The following is a 17,788-nucleotide window of genomic DNA, read 5'->3' on the forward strand; positions in this document are numbered from 1 at the left end:
TCCGTTCATCAAATGAGAGAGTATAGATCATTCCGACGTTTAATTGTTTATCACGAGGATATCGTCTTTTGTGTTATTCGTAGTATGATCCCGTTATTGTAATCAATCATGTCTGAAATTTTTCTAGCACATTTGGGGAGAGATGCAGTTAAGTTAATGGAACTACTTCGACATTGTTTTAATAAATGAAACCCCAAGGTGAATAATGCGATAAGGAACCCGATGCCGCTACGGATTCCCGACTAATTATGTCATTATGCAAATAACTATCAATCCCTTTACATCGAGAATGAAAATATCATCTTCCCGTTTAGTTTTTATAACACTGTTATACTGTAGGACTATATATGAAATATATACACTCTTTTTCTTTCTATGAAATATAAATGTAGTTATTGATGGATCTAAGATATAAGGAAGATTTTGTACTAATTATCTCTAAGCCAGCTGAGAGAGCGTCCAAAATAATATTACTATTTTAGATATTATTTTTGTATATTAAACTCTCTATTGATTTTGAATCAATATATTCTACCTATATTGTCCATATGCAGGATAAACATTGAGAATTATGCCCTAACCCTACATCTGTTAAATGGGAACCCCTGTTTGATGGCTGGGTATAAATAAACATTGATAGGTCTTTTGATGATAAAGTCATTCTTGCAGCTATCACTACAAGTCAGCACTCATCATTGAAACCATGGCGGTAAAAGAAGCTTTGCTTTGCTCTGCTAGAAAAGATTACTCCCAGGTGTGCTTTGAGTCTGACTCAATCGTCTTATTCGCATTTTGAAAGATGGACACCAGCCGCTTTAGTCAATTGCCTCTATAATCAATGATATCAAAATCTAACTAATAAATTTTGACAGTTCTAAAGTTACTTATACATTTCGCTAAGCTATCTTGCTGCTGATTGACTTACAAAAAAAAGAGAAGAAACATCAACTTTGGGTGTACTCGAGATGAGAGATTTCCTTATGAATTTATTCAAATTTTCGTCTCCAATTGCTAAAGAGATTTTGTACCCAATTAATATCTTAATATAATTGTTTCCTTAAAAAAACATTAAGAATAAGTAAATATATAATTAAGCATTTCAGTTTGAGATAAACTCAGAAGTTATCAAAAGAATTTGCTCGGTGAACTACAATTTTTTTTTCCACTGTAATCCCTTTATCTTGGATATAAAATTAATAAATTCGAGTAGTACTGTAAGATTGTATATAAATTGATACCGTGAATATTAGTTTTGGGGATGTACAACCAAGGAGCTGGAGGGTTGCTTGCCGCGTGGCAGCTTCTTTTAACTATTGTTTATTTTTTTCATATGCTTCTTCTTCCTCTTCTTTTTATGCACACTAACTCTTTCAAATATGTAAAAGTTTTTAATTTTTGTCCTAATTGTCCGATTAATTTTTCCAATAAAAAAACATATAACGTGACTATTAATTGATTAATATTAGACTCTTTGAAGATCACTTTATTTTAATTTTAAGGAAGGAAAACAAAGACAAGGGAACCCTAGATTATGAACTTTGAAAAGAGACTCGGAATCGAAAGACACACATTTAAGTAAGTTTTTAAAACGGTTAACTACCAATTTAAACAAGATGGGCGAAGTTAAAGTAATTCAGGAGGCATATCTACAAATTGTATCACCAATTTAATTTAAACCGTTTTATTCATTGGTTCACGTCAAGAGTCACTTGCACATTATTTTATGCTGATATCAACGTACTCACTAACCTCAAAACTTGACAGAGATAGGACTCGCCACTTTGTATTGACCATCGTCGGAGTTCCAGTAGAGGAAACCTTCCGAGTACTCTCCACTCTTTGGCTGGCTTCTATCAGGAGTAAACTTGACGGTAAACATCTTTTGTTCCTTAATTTGAGTGAATTGGAGCCTCGCAGGGGAAACTTCGGCGCGCACTCCGTCTGGTTCAACAACTTGAGCAGTATAAGTCGACGTGGCTTCCCCTACGTTGGTTACTTGTCTATATATAGTCTTCTCCTGCGCTGAGTTTAATGGCACTGTTATCGATGGATAATTTAGCTGCTCGGCGCTAATCTTTCCGGACTGGATGCAACTAATCCGGTGTTTAGTAATTTTACTAACTCGCTGGTCCGGGAATCCGAGGCCACAAAGGTAACGTATGTAATCGTCAGGTTGGATATCATAAACAAGGCCCGGATCATATGCCGCCGATGGGTTCACCTGCCCAGCGCCCATCAGGAAGAACGTCGCCGGACTCATATCCGGGCTCCTTTCGTCGACAATTTTATTCCCGTCCTTATCCACGGTGCGCGCCGTCGTCATTATGGCCGACTTGACCATAGCCGGCGACCAGTCGGGGTGGGCGCTCATGAGCAGAGCGGCGACCCCGGCGAGGTGCGGCGTGGCCATGGAGCAACCGCTGCCGAAATTGAATGCGCGTTCATCGGGGCCGGTCGGATTAGGTCCGACTTGTTTGTTCCACGCCGCGAGGATGTTGATGCCGGGACCGAGGATGTCCGGCTTTATGATGCCGCCGTTGTTGGGGTTCGGGCCCGTTGCTGACAACGAGGCAACCGCGGGAGCTGGGCGGTGGCCCATCTTCGTGCCCTCGAAATTTATAGCCCCCTTGGGATCGGTCGTCGTCGTGGTGTAGTCTACCAGCTTAAGCGCGTCGGTATTCGTTAGCATAACAGAAGGAATTGCAAGGGAGTCGGATTCAGTTGTGTATCCGTTCCATTTCTGGTTTAATAGTATTATACCGGCACCTCCGGCCGCCTTGACGACCTCTGCCTTTTCGTGTGGCAGGCTGACCCCTATGCCGCATAGCACGATCTTTCCGGTCACATCTAAATCATCCAAGCTGCCTTTCAGGCAACCAAGTCTTTGGGTGGTGTCGGCAACGGCGCCCGGGTACACGAGCGGCACCATGCCGGTGCTCGACGCCAATTCTAGCGGATACGCCGTCTCACCGTAGAATTCCATTCCGTTGTCGAGCTTTACGGTGGCGATAACTCTTCGGTCGGTGGTGCTCGCCCCGACGGTTAGTATCCACGGGGCTTCGTTTCCCACCACCTTCCGGATGCGTTCCTTGGCGTTTCCAGCGCAGGCACTGGTGAAGATTCCCTTCTCCATCGCCGTGAAGGTGGTGATGGCTATATCGTTCAGGTCGAGCTTCGCCGGGTCTTTGTCGATCGAGAGGGACAGCACGTCGACGCCGTCGCTTATCGCCTTTTCGATCGCCTTGACCAATGCAAACGTCGGGCATCCGCCTGAGCCGGAGCAACTTTTGTAGGACGCCACGTGGGCACGAGGAGCCATGCCTGAGGCGGTGCCCTCCGAGTGGCCGCGGACCTCGGCGCCACTCACGAAGTTACCAGCCGCCGTGCTGGCAGTGTGGCTGCCGTGCCCCGATTTGTCAGTCGGTGTCTGGAAGGGAAAGAAGTTCTGTGCGCCGATCAGCTTGTTGTTGCAGATGGTCGGCACGTAGGGGTTGCATGCACCCTTGAATTGGCAGCAGCCACGCCATTTCAACGGCGGCGGACTCATCCCGTCGTCGTCGAAGGATACGTGATTCTCGGAGATGCCACTGTCGACGATGCCGACGATGACGCCTTCACCCTGGGTTTTGTACCAAATGCCATCGTACTGATCCAAGCCCAAGAAGGTCGGAGTGTAGGTAGTCCCCAGCCTGTGGATGCGATGTGGATGAGCGGAGATAAATCCATCGGTAGCTTCCACGGTCTCCACCTCCCCCGGCGTTAGTCTTGCGGCGAAGCCGCTAACGGCGTAACGGTATGAATAGATTAGCCTCGGCTCGCCGGAGTCGAGGGTGGTGTTGGGCAAGAAGGATAGATGGTATTGCTCTAATTCGTGGGCGCCGAGGAGTTCGATGTTGTTGGATGGTGGGAGGACGTGAACGATGTAGATTTGGGTTTGATCACTCGAATTGGCTCGGGGATCGACTATTGAAAGGAGATGGCTCTCAGCGATGACATGAGCGCAAGTAGCGAAGGCAAATGCAAGGATTAAGAAGAAGGATGCCGAACTCTTTTTGGTCACCATGGCGATTGGTGTTGTTTTGGTTCTTGAGGAGAAGAACTACGAGAGTGAATATATAGTGGTCGTGATGTAATATTATATTCCTCCGCTCTTCGGATTCTATAATTATTTGATTAAAATGATTGACGACCTAATTCTCAGAGAGGAACCAACTTCTGAGTACTTAGGCCTGTTTATATGTCACCGGGATATACTATGTGGCAATCATGTTATGATTTATAATATCAATCAACTATACCGTCTAAGCCATCGGGACAAGTAATCTTATGTTTGTAAACATTTTATAAATATTATACAAATAAAATATTATATAATTAATTTAAAAGACCTCATGCAATATATTTGTCGACAACCATGTCTATTAAGTATCTGTTTATTTTAAGAATAATTTTTTAATTATTTTATAATGTAATTTTTTATTTTAAAATAATAACTAAACACTATCGTAACTCCATTCTAGAATATAAATACTATTTATAAAAAATTACATTATATAATACACACCAACTCAATTACTAATTTATTCGTGATATATTTTTCTCATATTTTCATTTATTTTATATTATATCAAAAATAATTTTTACACTCATATTCTAAAATACAAGTAAATATAAAAATAATTATTTTTAAAATAAAATTCTTATTTTAAAATTTTTTTAAAAACATTTACAAACCTATTTCTTTTATTCTTGGACTCATAGTTATGATTTTATAAGAGTACTTTTGCAATGATATCCTAGTTATGTGTCCTTTTAGATTTTAGTTTGTCATGCCTTACCAATCTAGGATTCTTTCTCAATAGTTTAGCCATTCCACATCTATATATAAATACAGTGATAATTTAGAAGGTTTTCGTATAATGAATCCTTCTAATATCATTAATTTTCTGATCCAATAATGACAGACACAATAATATCGAAAACCTTTTAATACATCTTTGACTGAAAATTTAGGGAGTACTCCACCACTTCCTACGTACGATTAAGGAACGATCGATGTGAGGAATCCTAACTATGAAACCATTAATTATGAAGACCGAACTTATTGCAGAATCGCATAGCTTAGATCGAGAAGGTTATAGAACAGTATGGTCAATAGCCTATCTAATTTTTACTTGAAACCCAATTAGTCACATTTAAATATTTAAAGGCGAAGTTAAATTAATTCAGGAAGTGCCAATTAATTTAGGAAAGAATTTATTTTGCCCCCTCCCTTTGACTTATTTCCTTTTAAGTTCTCTTTTTTTCGTATCTAAATCAACCCCACTTTTTACATTTATTATCTACTAAAATCTCCACCGTTAATTTTCATCACGGTGACTAACTAGACTTTAACTTAAACTAACCCAAGGTGCTTAAATTATTAGTATATCCTTAAATACTCATATTCAACGTTAGTAAACCCAACCCATTTACTAAACTTTAAAAAAAAATTCTCTCAAATCCTTCTTCCCCAATCCACTTGTTTGGCTACAAAAACTTCATTTTCCTCAAACTCAATAAGAGAAATACACAAGGTGCAGGATTTGGAGCAATAACTCAAAATGGGTCTTGATCTCTAAAATATAAATTTATGGTTAAAAAAAAAAGCATTCAAAAGAGAAATTTCATTCACATAAAATGATGAAATAATCTTCTTCTTCCTTATCCTAAAGAGAGAAAATGGTACATATGTTTCACAGTAAAGGTGAAAAATGGAAGAAACCACCGGGTAAAGTATGCCAGGTATTCTAAAAGTTCTGTATTTAAAACAAAAAAATATATTAAAAATAGCATTATGTCATGTTCTGTCGAGTTAAAACTAACCTATATTTTTTTTTCTAAAAGATTGATTATAAAAAATAAAAGTCTATTTAGAAAAGGCAAAAAAAATGAGGAGTGGAAATAAAAATTAGTCAAAAAAGAGGGTGGGAAATAAAATTTTCCTATTAATTTATTTTAAACTATTTAGTTCAATGATTCATGTCAGAGCGCACAAACAATATATAAACACTTGAGATTTATGGTGACATTCACACACAAACCTCATAACTTGACAAAGACGCTTTCATCTCGTGCTTGTTATCGTAGGAATTCCAATAGAAAAATCCTCCGGAGTAGTTTCAAGTGTTGGGATGGCTCTTCCCGTAGTAAAGTTAACGCTAAAACTCTTCTGCTCCTTAGCTTTAGTGAATTGGAGTGTCGCAGGAGAAACTACCACGCTCACTCCATCGGGTTTAACAACTTGAACAGTGTAAGCCGATTTGGCCTCTCCTACGTTTGTCACCTTTCTGTATATAATCTTCTCTTGGATCGAGTCTAATGACACCGATATTGACAGACAATTCAGCTGCTCGACGATAATCTTCCTGAAATGCAAACAATTAATTGTGCGTTTAGTAATTCTAATGATTTTGATGCTTGAGTAGTTTCCCATGCCACAAAGGTAACGTATGTAATCGTCATATTGGATATCATAAACAAGACCCGAAACAAAAGGCGCTGACGGGTTCACCTGTTTGGCACCCATCTCGAAGAACCTATGCCCCTTGCCGCCTTGACAACTTTCGCTGTTTTGGCCTTTTCGATCACCCCACCTATGGCATATAACGATCTTCCCGGTGTCAATACCATTAAGGCGATGGCAAGCCTTGATGAGCAGCACACTGCCGGTGCTATTACTTGCCTTGCCGCTTGTTATTTGAGACCTCGACTCGTTGTAGAATTCCATCCCGTTGGTGAGCTTCACAATGGCGCGTATCCTTCGATTGTTGTGGCTCACCCCGATGGTCAGTATCCATGGGACCTTGTTTGCCACCGTCTCTTGGACGGTGCCCTTGCCATTTCCAGTGTAGGCGCTGGTGATGATTCCCTTCTCCATCGCCATGAACGAGGTGATGGTGACGATGCTATGGTATAGTGCTTGCGCCATTTCGTTGGTGAATATGTTCAACACATCAATGCCGTCCCATATCTCCTTTTCAACCGCCTTGGTAATCGCATGCGGGGGGAATCCACTTACGACGGAGCAACATCTGCAGGACACCCAGTGGGCATGAGGGGCCATGCTTGAGGCGGTGGCCCCGGCGTGGCCGCTAAGGTCGGTATTTTGCAGGTAGTTGTCTGCCACTGTGCTGGCGTAGTGGGAGCCGTGCCCTCCGGTGTCAGTCGATGTCTTATGAGAAGCTCTGTGAGCCGATGAGCTTGTTGTTGCATATGGTCAACACGAAAGGATGGCATGACCCTTGACTTGGCGGCAGCAGAGACGTGGTTCTTAGAGATGCCAATGTTGAGGACGCCAACGATGACGCCTTCACCCGAGGTTTTGTACCAATTGCCATCATACTGATTCAAGCTCAAGAAGGTCAGGGTCTGGGTAGTCCTAGCCTAAGCATGCGATTTAGATAGGCTGACAGAAACACTTCCTTAGCTCCCATGGCTTTCACCTCCTCGTGCGCTAGTCTTGCGGCGAAGATGCTAACGGCGTAATGGTAGGAGTAGATTAGCCTCGGCTCGCCGGAGTCAAGGGTACTTGTTTGGCAAGAAGGATAGATGGTATTGCTCTAATTCATGGGCGTCAAGGAGCTCGATATTGTTGGATGGTGGAACGACGCAGAACATGTAGATTTGCATTTGATCACTCGAATTGGCTCGGGGATTGGCTATTGAAAGGAGATGGCTCTCAGCGATGACATGAGCTTGAGTAGCTATTGGCAAATGCAACTTTTCAAAAGGTTTACTTATTTCAAGGGATTTCTGATGATCTACTCTTCCAACTGGTAAGGCTTTACAAGAGTGCTAACTTTTCAAGTACTCATGGTTTATTCTCCTTGAGCTCTCGTGTTAGTATCTATATCAAAAATTTGAAGGTTTCTGAGATGAGGGCTGAATACTTTCCTCCAAGGAAGGATGTGATCATGCAGAATGAAGCACCCACAGACTTTTACATAATAGTCACCGGCAGTGTGGTACGAGCACTCTTCTTTTTAAAGATGTAATCTTTGTAATTCACAAAGATATACCATCCAAATCAAGGGTATGAATTTTCCTGAAGGTGATGTGTGAACCTTCTTTTTTTAGGATATTAAAAATCTAACTAATAATTTTAACAGTTATAAATTTACTCATAAATTTCGTCAAGCTAATCTAGCTGTTGATTGGCTTGTAAAAAAGAGAAGCAACATCGACTTTGAGTGTATTTAAGATGGAGGATTTTGTACCCAATTAATATCTTAATATAATTGTTTCCTTAAAAAAACATTAAGAATAAGTAAATATATAATTAAGCATTTCAGTTTGAGATAAACTCAGAAGTTATCAAAAGAATTTGCTCGGTGAACTACAATTTTTTTTTCCACCGTAATCCCTTTATCTTGGATATAAAATTAATAAATTCGAGTAGTACTGTAAGATTGTATATAAATTGATACCGTGAATATTAGTTTTGGGGATGTACAACCAAGGAGCTGGAGGGTTGCTTGCCGCGTGGCAGCTTCTTTTAACTATTGTTTATTTTTTTCATATGCTTCTTCTTCCTCTTCTTTTTATGCACACTAACTCTTTCAAATATGTAAAAGTTTTTAATTTTTGTCCTAATTGTCCGATTAATTTTTCCAATAAAAAAACATATAACGTGACTATTAATTGATTAATATTAGACTCTTTGAAGATCACTTTATTTTAATTTTAAGGAAGGAAAACAAAGACAAGGGAACCCTAGATTATGAACTTTGAAAAGAGACTCGGAATCGAAAGACACACATTTAAGTAAGTTTTTAAAACGGTTAACTACCTATTTAAACAAGATGGGCGAAGTTAAAGCAATTCAGGAGGCATATCTACAAATTGTATCACCAATTTAATTTAAACCGTTTTATTCATTGGTTCACGTCAAGAGTCACTTGCACATTATTTTATGCTGATATCAACGTACTCACTAACCTCAAAACTTGACAGAGATAGGACTCGCCACTTTGTATTGACCATCGTCGGAGTTCCAGTAGAGGAAACCTTCCGAGTACTCTCCACTCTTTGGCTGGCTTCTATCAGGAGTAAACTTGACGGTAAACATCTTTTGTTCCTTAATTTGAGTGAATTGGAGCCTCGCAGGGGAAACTTCGGCGCGCACTCCGTCTGGTTCAACAACTTGAGCAGTATAAGTCGACGTGGCTTCCCCTACGTTGGTTACTTGTCTATATATAGTCTTCTCCTGCGCTGAGTTTAATGGCACTGTTATCGATGGATAATTTAGCTGCTCGGCGCTAATCTTTCCGGACTGGATGCAACTAATCCGGTGTTTAGTAATTTTACTAACTCGCTGGTCCGGGAATCCGAGGCCACAAAGGTAACGTATGTAATCGTCAGGTTGGATATCATAAACAAGGCCCGGATCATATGCCGCCGATGGGTTCACCTGCCCAGCGCCCATCAGGAAGAACGTCGCCGGACTCATATCCGGGCTCCTTTCGTCGACAATTTTATTCCCGTCCTTATCCACGGTGCGCGCCGTCGTCATTATGGCCGACTTGACCATAGCCGGCGACCAGTCGGGGTGGGCGCTCATGAGCAGAGCGGCGACCCCGGCGAGGTGCGGCGTGGCCATGGAGCAACCGCTGCCGAAATTGAATGCGCGTTCATCGGGGCCGGTCGGATTAGGTCCGACTTGTTTGTTCCACGCCGCGAGGATGTTGATGCCGGGACCGAGGATGTCCGGCTTTATGATGCCGCCGTTGTTGGGGTTCGGGCCCGTTGCTGACAACGAGGCAACCGCGGGAGCTGGGCGGTGGCCCATCTTCGTGCCCTCGAAATTTATAGCCCCCTTGGGATCGGTCGTCGTCGTCGTGTAGTCTACCAGCTTAAGCGCGTCGGTATTCGTTAGCATAACAGAAGGAATTGCAAGGGAGTCGGATTCAGTTGTGTATCCGTTCCATTTCTGGTTTAATAGTATTATACCGGCACCTCCGGCCGCCTTGACGACCTCTGCCTTTTCGTGTGGCAGGCTGACCCCTATGCCGCATAGCACGATCTTTCCGGTCACATCTAAATCATCCAAGCTGCCTTTCAGGCAACCAAGTCTTTGGGTGGTGTCGGCAACGGCGCCCGGGTACACGAGCGGCACCATGCCGGTGCTCGACGCCAATTCTAGCGGATACGCCGTCTCACCGTAGAATTCCATTCCGTTGTCGAGCTTTACGGTGGCGATAACTCTTCGGTCGGTGGTGCTCGCCCCGACGGTTAGTATCCACGGGGCTTCGTTTCCCACCACCTTCCGGATGGGTTCCTTGGCGTTTCCAGCGCAGGCACTGGTGAAGATTCCCTTCTCCATCGCCGTGAAGGTGGCGATGGCTATATCGTTCAGGTCGAGCTTCGCCGGCTCATCGTCGATCGAGAGGGACAGCACGTCGACGCCGTCGCTTATCGCCTTTTCGATCGCCTTGACCAATGTAATCGTCGGGCATCCGCGTGAGTCGGAGCAACTTTTGTAGGACGCCACGTGGGCACGAGGAGCCATGCCTGAGGCGGTGCCATCCGCGTGGCCGCGGACCTCGGCGCCACTCACGATGTTGCCAGCCGCCGTGCTGGCAGTGTGGCTGCCGTGCCCCGATTTGTCAGTCGGTGTCTGGAAGGGAAAGAAGTTCTGTGCGCCGATGAGCTTGTTGTTGCAGATGGTCGGCACGTAGGGGTTGCATGCACCCTTGAATTGGCAGCAGCCACGCCATTTCAACGGCGGCGGACTCATCCCGTCGTCGTCGAAGGATACGTGGTTCTCGGAGATGCCACTGTCGACGACGCCGACGATGACGCCTGCACCCTGGGTTTTGTACCAAATGCCATCGTACTGAAGCAAGCCCAAGAAGGTCGGAGTGTAGGTAGTCCCCAGCCTGTGGATGCGATTTGGATGAGCGGAGATAAATCCATCCGTATCTTCCATGGTCTCCACCTCCCCCGGCGTTAGTCTTGCGGCGAAGCCGCTAACGGCGTAACGGTATGAATAGATTAGCCTCGGCTCGCCGGAGTCGAGGGTGGTGTTGGGCAAGAAGGATAGATGGTATTGCTCTAATTCGTGGGCGCCAAGGAGTTCGATGTTGTTGGATGGTGGGAGGACGTGAACGATGTAGATTTGGGTTTGATCACTCGAATTGGCTCGGGGATCGACTATTGAATGGAGATGGCTCTCAGCGATGACATGAGCGCAAGTAGCGAAGGCAAATGCAAGGATTAAGAAGAAGGATGCCGAACTCTTTTTGGTCACCATTGCGATTGGTGTTGTTTCGGTTCTTGAGGAGAAGAACTACGAGAGTGAATATATAGTGGTCGTGATATAATATTACATGCATCCGCTCTTCGGATTCTATAATTATTTGATTAAAATGATTGGCAATCATGTTATTCATAATAGCAATCAACTATACCGTCTATGCCATCGGGACAAGTAATCTTATGCTTATAAGAATTTTATAAATATTCTATAAATAAAATATTATATAATTAATTTAAAAGACCTCATGAAATATATTTGTTTAGTACCTCGTGTTCCTATTAAGACAACCATGTCTATTAAGAATCTGTTCATTCTAAGAATAACTTTTTAATTATTTCATCATACAATTTTTTATTCTAGAATAACAATTAAATGTTATCATTACCCCGTTCTAGAATATAAATGCTATTCATAAAAAATTACCTCTTATAACACACACCAACTCAATTACTAATTTACTCGTGATATTTATCAAATCAACCTATTTTATATCAAATCAAAGACATTAATAATAATTTAATAAGAAAAATAAAATATATTTTTCTCATATTTTCCTTTATTTTATAACGTATCGAAAATAATTTCTACACTCATATTCTAAAATAGAAGTAAACATAATAATAATTATTTTTAAAATAAAAATCTTATTTTAATTTTTTTAAAAACATTTACATCTATATCTTTAATTCTTAGACTCATAGTTATGATTTTATAAGAGTATTTTGCAATGATATCTTTTATTCTCGATAGTTTAGCCATTCCACATCTATATATAAATACAGTGATAATTTAGAAGGTTTTCGTATAATTAATCCTTCTAATATTATTATTTTTCCGATCCAATAATGACAGACACAGTAATATCTAAAAACTTTTAATACGCCTTTGACTGAAAAAAAAAAATCAGGGAATACTCCACCATTTCCTACGTACGTATAATGTGAGGAATCCTAACTAAACTATGAAACCATTAATTATGAAGACCGAATATATCGAGAAGGTTATGGAACAGTATGGTTAATAGCCTATCTGGTTTTCACTTGAAACCCAATTAGTCACATTTAAGTATTTAAAGGCGAAGTTAAATTAATTCAGGAAGCGCGGATTAATTCAGGAAAGGCCCTCCCTTTTGACTTAGTTTGGTTTTAAGTCCTCTTATTGTCGCTTCTAAATCTGGCCCCACTTTTTACATTTATTATCTACTAAACTCTCCACCATTAATTTTCATCACCGAGACTAACTAGACTTTAACTTAAACTAACTCAAGGTGCTCAAATTATTAGTATATCCTTATATACTCATATTCAATGTTTTTAAACCCAACCCATTTACTAAATTTTTTTTAAAAAAAATCTCTCAAATCCTTCTTCCCTAATCCATCCGTTCACTACTAAAACCTCATTTTCCTCAAACTCAATGGTGCTTGGAGAGAAATTCGAAGGTGCAGGATTTGGAGTAATAACTCAAGATGGGTTCTTGATCTCTAAAGATAAATTTTTGAAGAAAAGAAGAGCATTCAAAAGAGAAATTTCATTCACACAAGCTGACGAAATAATCTTCTTCTTTGCCCTAAAGAGAGAAAATGGTAGAGATGCTTCACAATAAATATGAAAAATGAAAGAAACCACCAGGTTAGTAAAGTACAATGGGGTATTTTTGATAATTTAGAAGTTATGTTTTAAAAAGAAAAAATATATTAAAAATAGCATCCCATTATGTTCCGTCGAGTTAAAACTAACCGAAGTTTTTTTTTTAAAAGACTGATTATAAAAAATAGAAGTCAATTTAGAAAGGCAAAAAAATGAGGGGTCAAAATAAAAAATTAGTCAAAAAGGAGGGTGGGAAATAAAATTTTCCTATTAATTTATTTTAAACCATTTAGTTCAATGATTCATAACAGAGCGCACAGACAATATATAAACACTTGACATTTATGGTGACATCCACACACATAAAGACACTTCCATCTCGTGCTTGTTATCATAGGAATTCCAATAGAAAAATCCTTCGGAGTAGTTTCAAGTGTTGGGATGGCTCTTCCCGGTAGTAAAGTTGACGCTAAAACTCTTTTGCTCCTTAGCTTTAGTGAATTGGAGTGTCGCAGGAGAAACTACCACGCTCACTCCATCGAGTTTAACAACTTGAACAGTGTAAGTCGATTTGGCCTCTCATACGTTTGTCACATTCATGTATATAATCTTCTCCTGGATCGAGTCTAATGACACCGATATTGACGGACAATTCAGCTGCTCGACGCTAATCTTCCCGAAATACAAACAATTAATTGTGCGTTTAGTGATTCTAATGATTTTTGATGCTCGAGTTGTTTTCCATGCCACAAAGGTAACGTATGTAATCGTTGTGTTAGATATCATAAACAAGACCTGAATCATAAGTCGCCAACGGGTTCACCTGTCCGGCACCCCACCTAGAAGAACCTATGCCCCTTGCCGCCTTGACAACTTTCACTTTTTTGGCCTTTTTGATCACCCCTCCTGTGGCATATAATGATCTTCTCGGTGTCGATACCATTAAGGCGATGGCAAGCCTTGATGAGCAGCACACTACTGGTGCTATTACTTGCCTTGCCGTTTGTTATTGGAGACTCGACTCGTTGTAGAATTCCATCCTGTTGGTGAGCTTCACAATGGCGCATATCCTTCTGTTGTTGTGGCTCGCCCCGATGGTCAGTATCCATGGGACCTTGTTTGCCACCGTCTCTTGGACATTGCCCTTGGCATTTCCAGTGCAGGCGCTGGAGACGATTCCCTTCTCCATCGCCATGAACGAGCTGATGGTGACGATGCTATGGTATAGTGCATGCGCCATTTCATTAGTGAAGATGGTCAACACATCAATGCCGTCGCATCTCTCCTTTTCAACCGCCTTGGCAATCGCATGCAGGGGAATCCACTTACAATGGAGCAACATCTACAGGACACCCAGTGGGCATGAGGGGCCATGCCTGAGGCATGCCCTCCGGTGTCAATCAGTGTCTAGAAGGGTGAGAAGCTCTATGCACCGATGAGCTTGTTGTTGCATATGGTCAACACGAAAGTATGGCATGACCCTTGACTTGGCGGCAGCAGAGACATGGTTCTTAGAGATGCCAATGTGGAGGACGCCAATGATGACGCCTTCACCCGAGATTTTGTACCAATTGCCATTGTACTGATCCAAGCTCAAGAAGGTCAGGGTTTGGTTAGTCCTAGCCTAAGCATGCGATTTGGATAAGCTGAGAGAAACACTTCATTAGCTCCAATGGCCTTCACCTCCTCATGCGCTAGTCTTGCGGCGAAGCTGCTAACGGCATAATGGTAGGAGTAGATTACCCTCGGCTGGTCGGAGTCAAGGGTACGTGTTGGGCAAGAAGGATTGAAAATTTACATCTCTATTAGATTAGAGCAATGAAAATATTATATTTGTATTTCTACTTAGTGGATTGAAAATTTACATTGTTCATGAATATAGGTACATCGTTGAACCACACTAATCTCGTATCTCGTTCTCGCTACTTTATGGTCTGCATAAATTTAATATTCTTGCTTATAGTTATTTTGAGTGATTAAAAATTTTCTACATTTAGCATCTTAATATTAATTTTACTAATATTTATTTATATTAATATATTATTATTTTTATTAGATTTATTTGTTGGTAATTGAGAATCGCTCCCACCGCCCCCCTTCACATTTTTTTTCATATATTATCTAAACTTTTTTATTATTCATATAGAATTTTTAAATTTTAAAAAATATTTACATAGATCACTCAATTAAGAAAAAAAGAGTAACTACATAAACTTGGGTTTAGATGGTTTTTTTTATATAAAAAAATTGTAAAAACAATATCATAAAATCTGTAGAAAAACCATCTCAATTTTTCTTTAAAAAAAAAAGCAATTAGTTTTAACTTTAGGATTAAATATAATTATTTAAATAATAAGACTAATTAGGCTTTTTAAAATTAAAACAAAAAAGAAGCTGCTCAATTGGTTCATAAAACCCTGTCCAAATGCCAGTTTTTAACAATCATATTTCTCTAGCTTTATAACCAAATTAATTCAAATCGAATTCAACTAGTAGCCAATTCACCGATAAATATCGGTCCAACTAATTATTCTGATTCGATTCAGATAACTATACTATGAATGAAAAGCATCTTTGCACAGACTTCTCAACTTGGTAAGCAATTCAGTTCAGCTTCTTAATCTTTTTGCCAGATTCCAGTAGTAGCAAAGTTGGACATTTGATGCCTACAAAGGCCACAAGAATCACGCTTTTTAGGTCAAAAGTTATAATCTAAATTGACCAAGTTAAACCCACCCACTGAATCTGATAGTAAAGTTTCATGAATCATGTGAAGATTTAATCAATAGCGGCTGCTGCTCTCCAGGGTTGGAAAAGCACAACAATCTTGAATTCCCAGCTCCTTCCTGTGATTTAATTAGTACCTGCACCTTTAATTCAGTGCTTTCGTGCCCCATTTGTGCTTTCTATCACTCTAAAAGGTAAGCAGCATCAGCAAGGAAGGATCTAAGTAACAGACTACTTTTCCTTTTCCTGTCAATAATATTTTATTTTTTTAGCCCCCATTTGTTTTGAGTTTAGGGGGACTTTTTTAATCTGATTTAGTAGCTAAATATCTTTTTATTTTTTTTCATATTAACTAAGTTTATTTTTTAAAATATTAATAATAAAATTAACTGATTGAATTCGGGACTTAATCTCAAATCAAACAAGATTAGGAATCAGAATTTTTTTTTTTGCGCTCCACGTCACTTAATATTGTCCATTTTTGAGTATATATTAAGTTTACACATGTCGACCGAGAAGCTAATAAGACGGATCAGCTAATTTAGGTACAAATATAGGATATAAAACTGATCCACTAAAGTAATTCATGCTGTAATCGAGATAGTTAAGTAATATAAATTTTAATTTATAAAAAAAATTAACTTTTAATGTTCATATATGTATATATGTTTTCTTAAATACATACATTCCTGTTACTTTTCAATAAATATAAGATTAAGTCTCAATAACCAAATTTTAAAATGAAAAAGATTCTTAACTAAGAGAAATATATAAAAACTATAATAATATATTAGCTGGGTCAAATAATAGATCCTATTGTTTATTTGACAAAATACTAGTTCTTATAAAGTCGAAGTTATATCTACCACCTATGAGTCTATGACCTAAAATTGGATAATTTTATCGAAAAGTCGGCAATTGGTAATCCGGATGGCTGACGATTCGAGCACATTTCAACTCAATAATTGAATAAATTTATGAGGATTTCTATATATATATATATATATATATATATATATATATATATATATATATATATATATATTTGCTCAGATGAAAAGAGTCAACGAAATCATTTATTTTTCTGTGAGTATCTAACCACAAAATAAAACCAAAATAAACGCAGCTTAATACTATGATAGAATACCACCAACCCATTAATTATAAGGGAATTATAACGGATAAACAAATCAGAATACAATCTTTTATCTTAGAGTATCAACTAAACATTATAATAACTATATTTTAAATATAAATATAATTGATTAAAAATATTTTTTATATTACATACTAACTTAATTATTAATATCTCATCATCAATGCGAGTACGTGACAGATTTGGGACCACAAAGAGAGGTCAATGACCAGCCTCTGATCCAAATCATTATGCAATCCTTTGAGCTCGTCACAACGAACAAAGAATCGTTTATATAACATTTAGTTCATATTTTTAAGATGCTTCAACTCTCAAGCGTGAATTAAATTAATTTTGTCATGATCCCGTTTAACTTATTGGTCCCGTCGTAGTTGGATCCAATAGTTTTGTCTTCTAATAAGTAATAATTGCCAAAAGTCTACGCCAATGCCACGCGTACGAGACTTGCTGTCTAAGAACAGTAGCCCAACAGTTGACATCCTCCTCTTAAGCTGCCAGATAAGGAACAATCTAATAAAAGAGTTTAATTTATGCACTAAAGAAGATTAATCTCTTTATTTAATCTATAATTAGTCCATAAGATTATGATATATAAGAAGAATAATAATAATTTTGCAATAAGTAGTAATTGAGTTTTACCTAGGTCTAAATTTGTTTTAAAAAATTGTATAAATTTTAATTAGAGTATAATAAGATATAATATGAGATATTGGCTCTCTAATTAAAATTTCTGACCCCGCCACTTGACCCCTTGACCTATAAACATTGGATTGATATTTAGTATAAATTTCATGATAGTATAAACCCATTGTTAATTGAGAAGATTATTCTAATTATCCAACATAAGTAGGTTACAAGCTCGGAGGTTATTAAAAGAAACATCCTAATATTTTACAAGTATTGGAAAGAGAGAAGTTAAGACAAACAGATTAGGATGTCCACTGAATCATAAATTCCTCTCGTTGACTATCCTCCTATTATAATTCTTTTTTTTGGGGGGGGGGGGGGGGGGGGGTG

At 39.3% G+C, this 17,788-nt stretch overlaps 3 protein-coding genes across 3 annotated transcripts; all 3 read right to left on the reverse strand.

Annotated features, from left to right (window-relative positions):
- Positions 1-1,665: 1,665 nt before the first annotated feature.
- On the reverse strand, positions 1,666-4,072 carry LOC140770595 (subtilisin-like protease 4). The gene has a single exon (XM_073111850.1). The coding sequence runs from the start codon at positions 4,061-4,063 to the stop codon at positions 1,751-1,753; it is 2,313 nt and encodes a 770-aa protein (XP_072967951.1). The 5' UTR covers positions 4,064-4,072; the 3' UTR covers positions 1,666-1,750.
- Positions 4,073-6,106: 2,034 nt separating this feature from the next.
- On the reverse strand, positions 6,107-7,105 carry LOC140769774 (subtilisin-like protease). Its single transcript, XM_073110642.1, has one exon. It carries the CDS (start codon positions 7,103-7,105, stop codon positions 6,107-6,109), a length of 999 nt encoding a protein of 332 aa, XP_072966743.1.
- Positions 7,106-8,980: 1,875 nt separating this feature from the next.
- On the reverse strand, positions 8,981-11,293 carry LOC140769775 (subtilisin-like protease). Its single transcript, XM_073110643.1, has one exon. It carries the CDS (start codon positions 11,291-11,293, stop codon positions 8,981-8,983), a length of 2,313 nt encoding a protein of 770 aa, XP_072966744.1.
- Between the last annotated feature and the right edge of the window lie 6,495 nt (positions 11,294-17,788).

This window comes from Typha angustifolia, chromosome 11, assembly GCF_048772165.1.
Source record: "Typha angustifolia cultivar Huaian chromosome 11, ASM4877216v1, whole genome shotgun sequence".
Lineage (NCBI taxonomy): Eukaryota > Viridiplantae > Streptophyta > Magnoliopsida > Poales > Typhaceae > Typha > Typha angustifolia.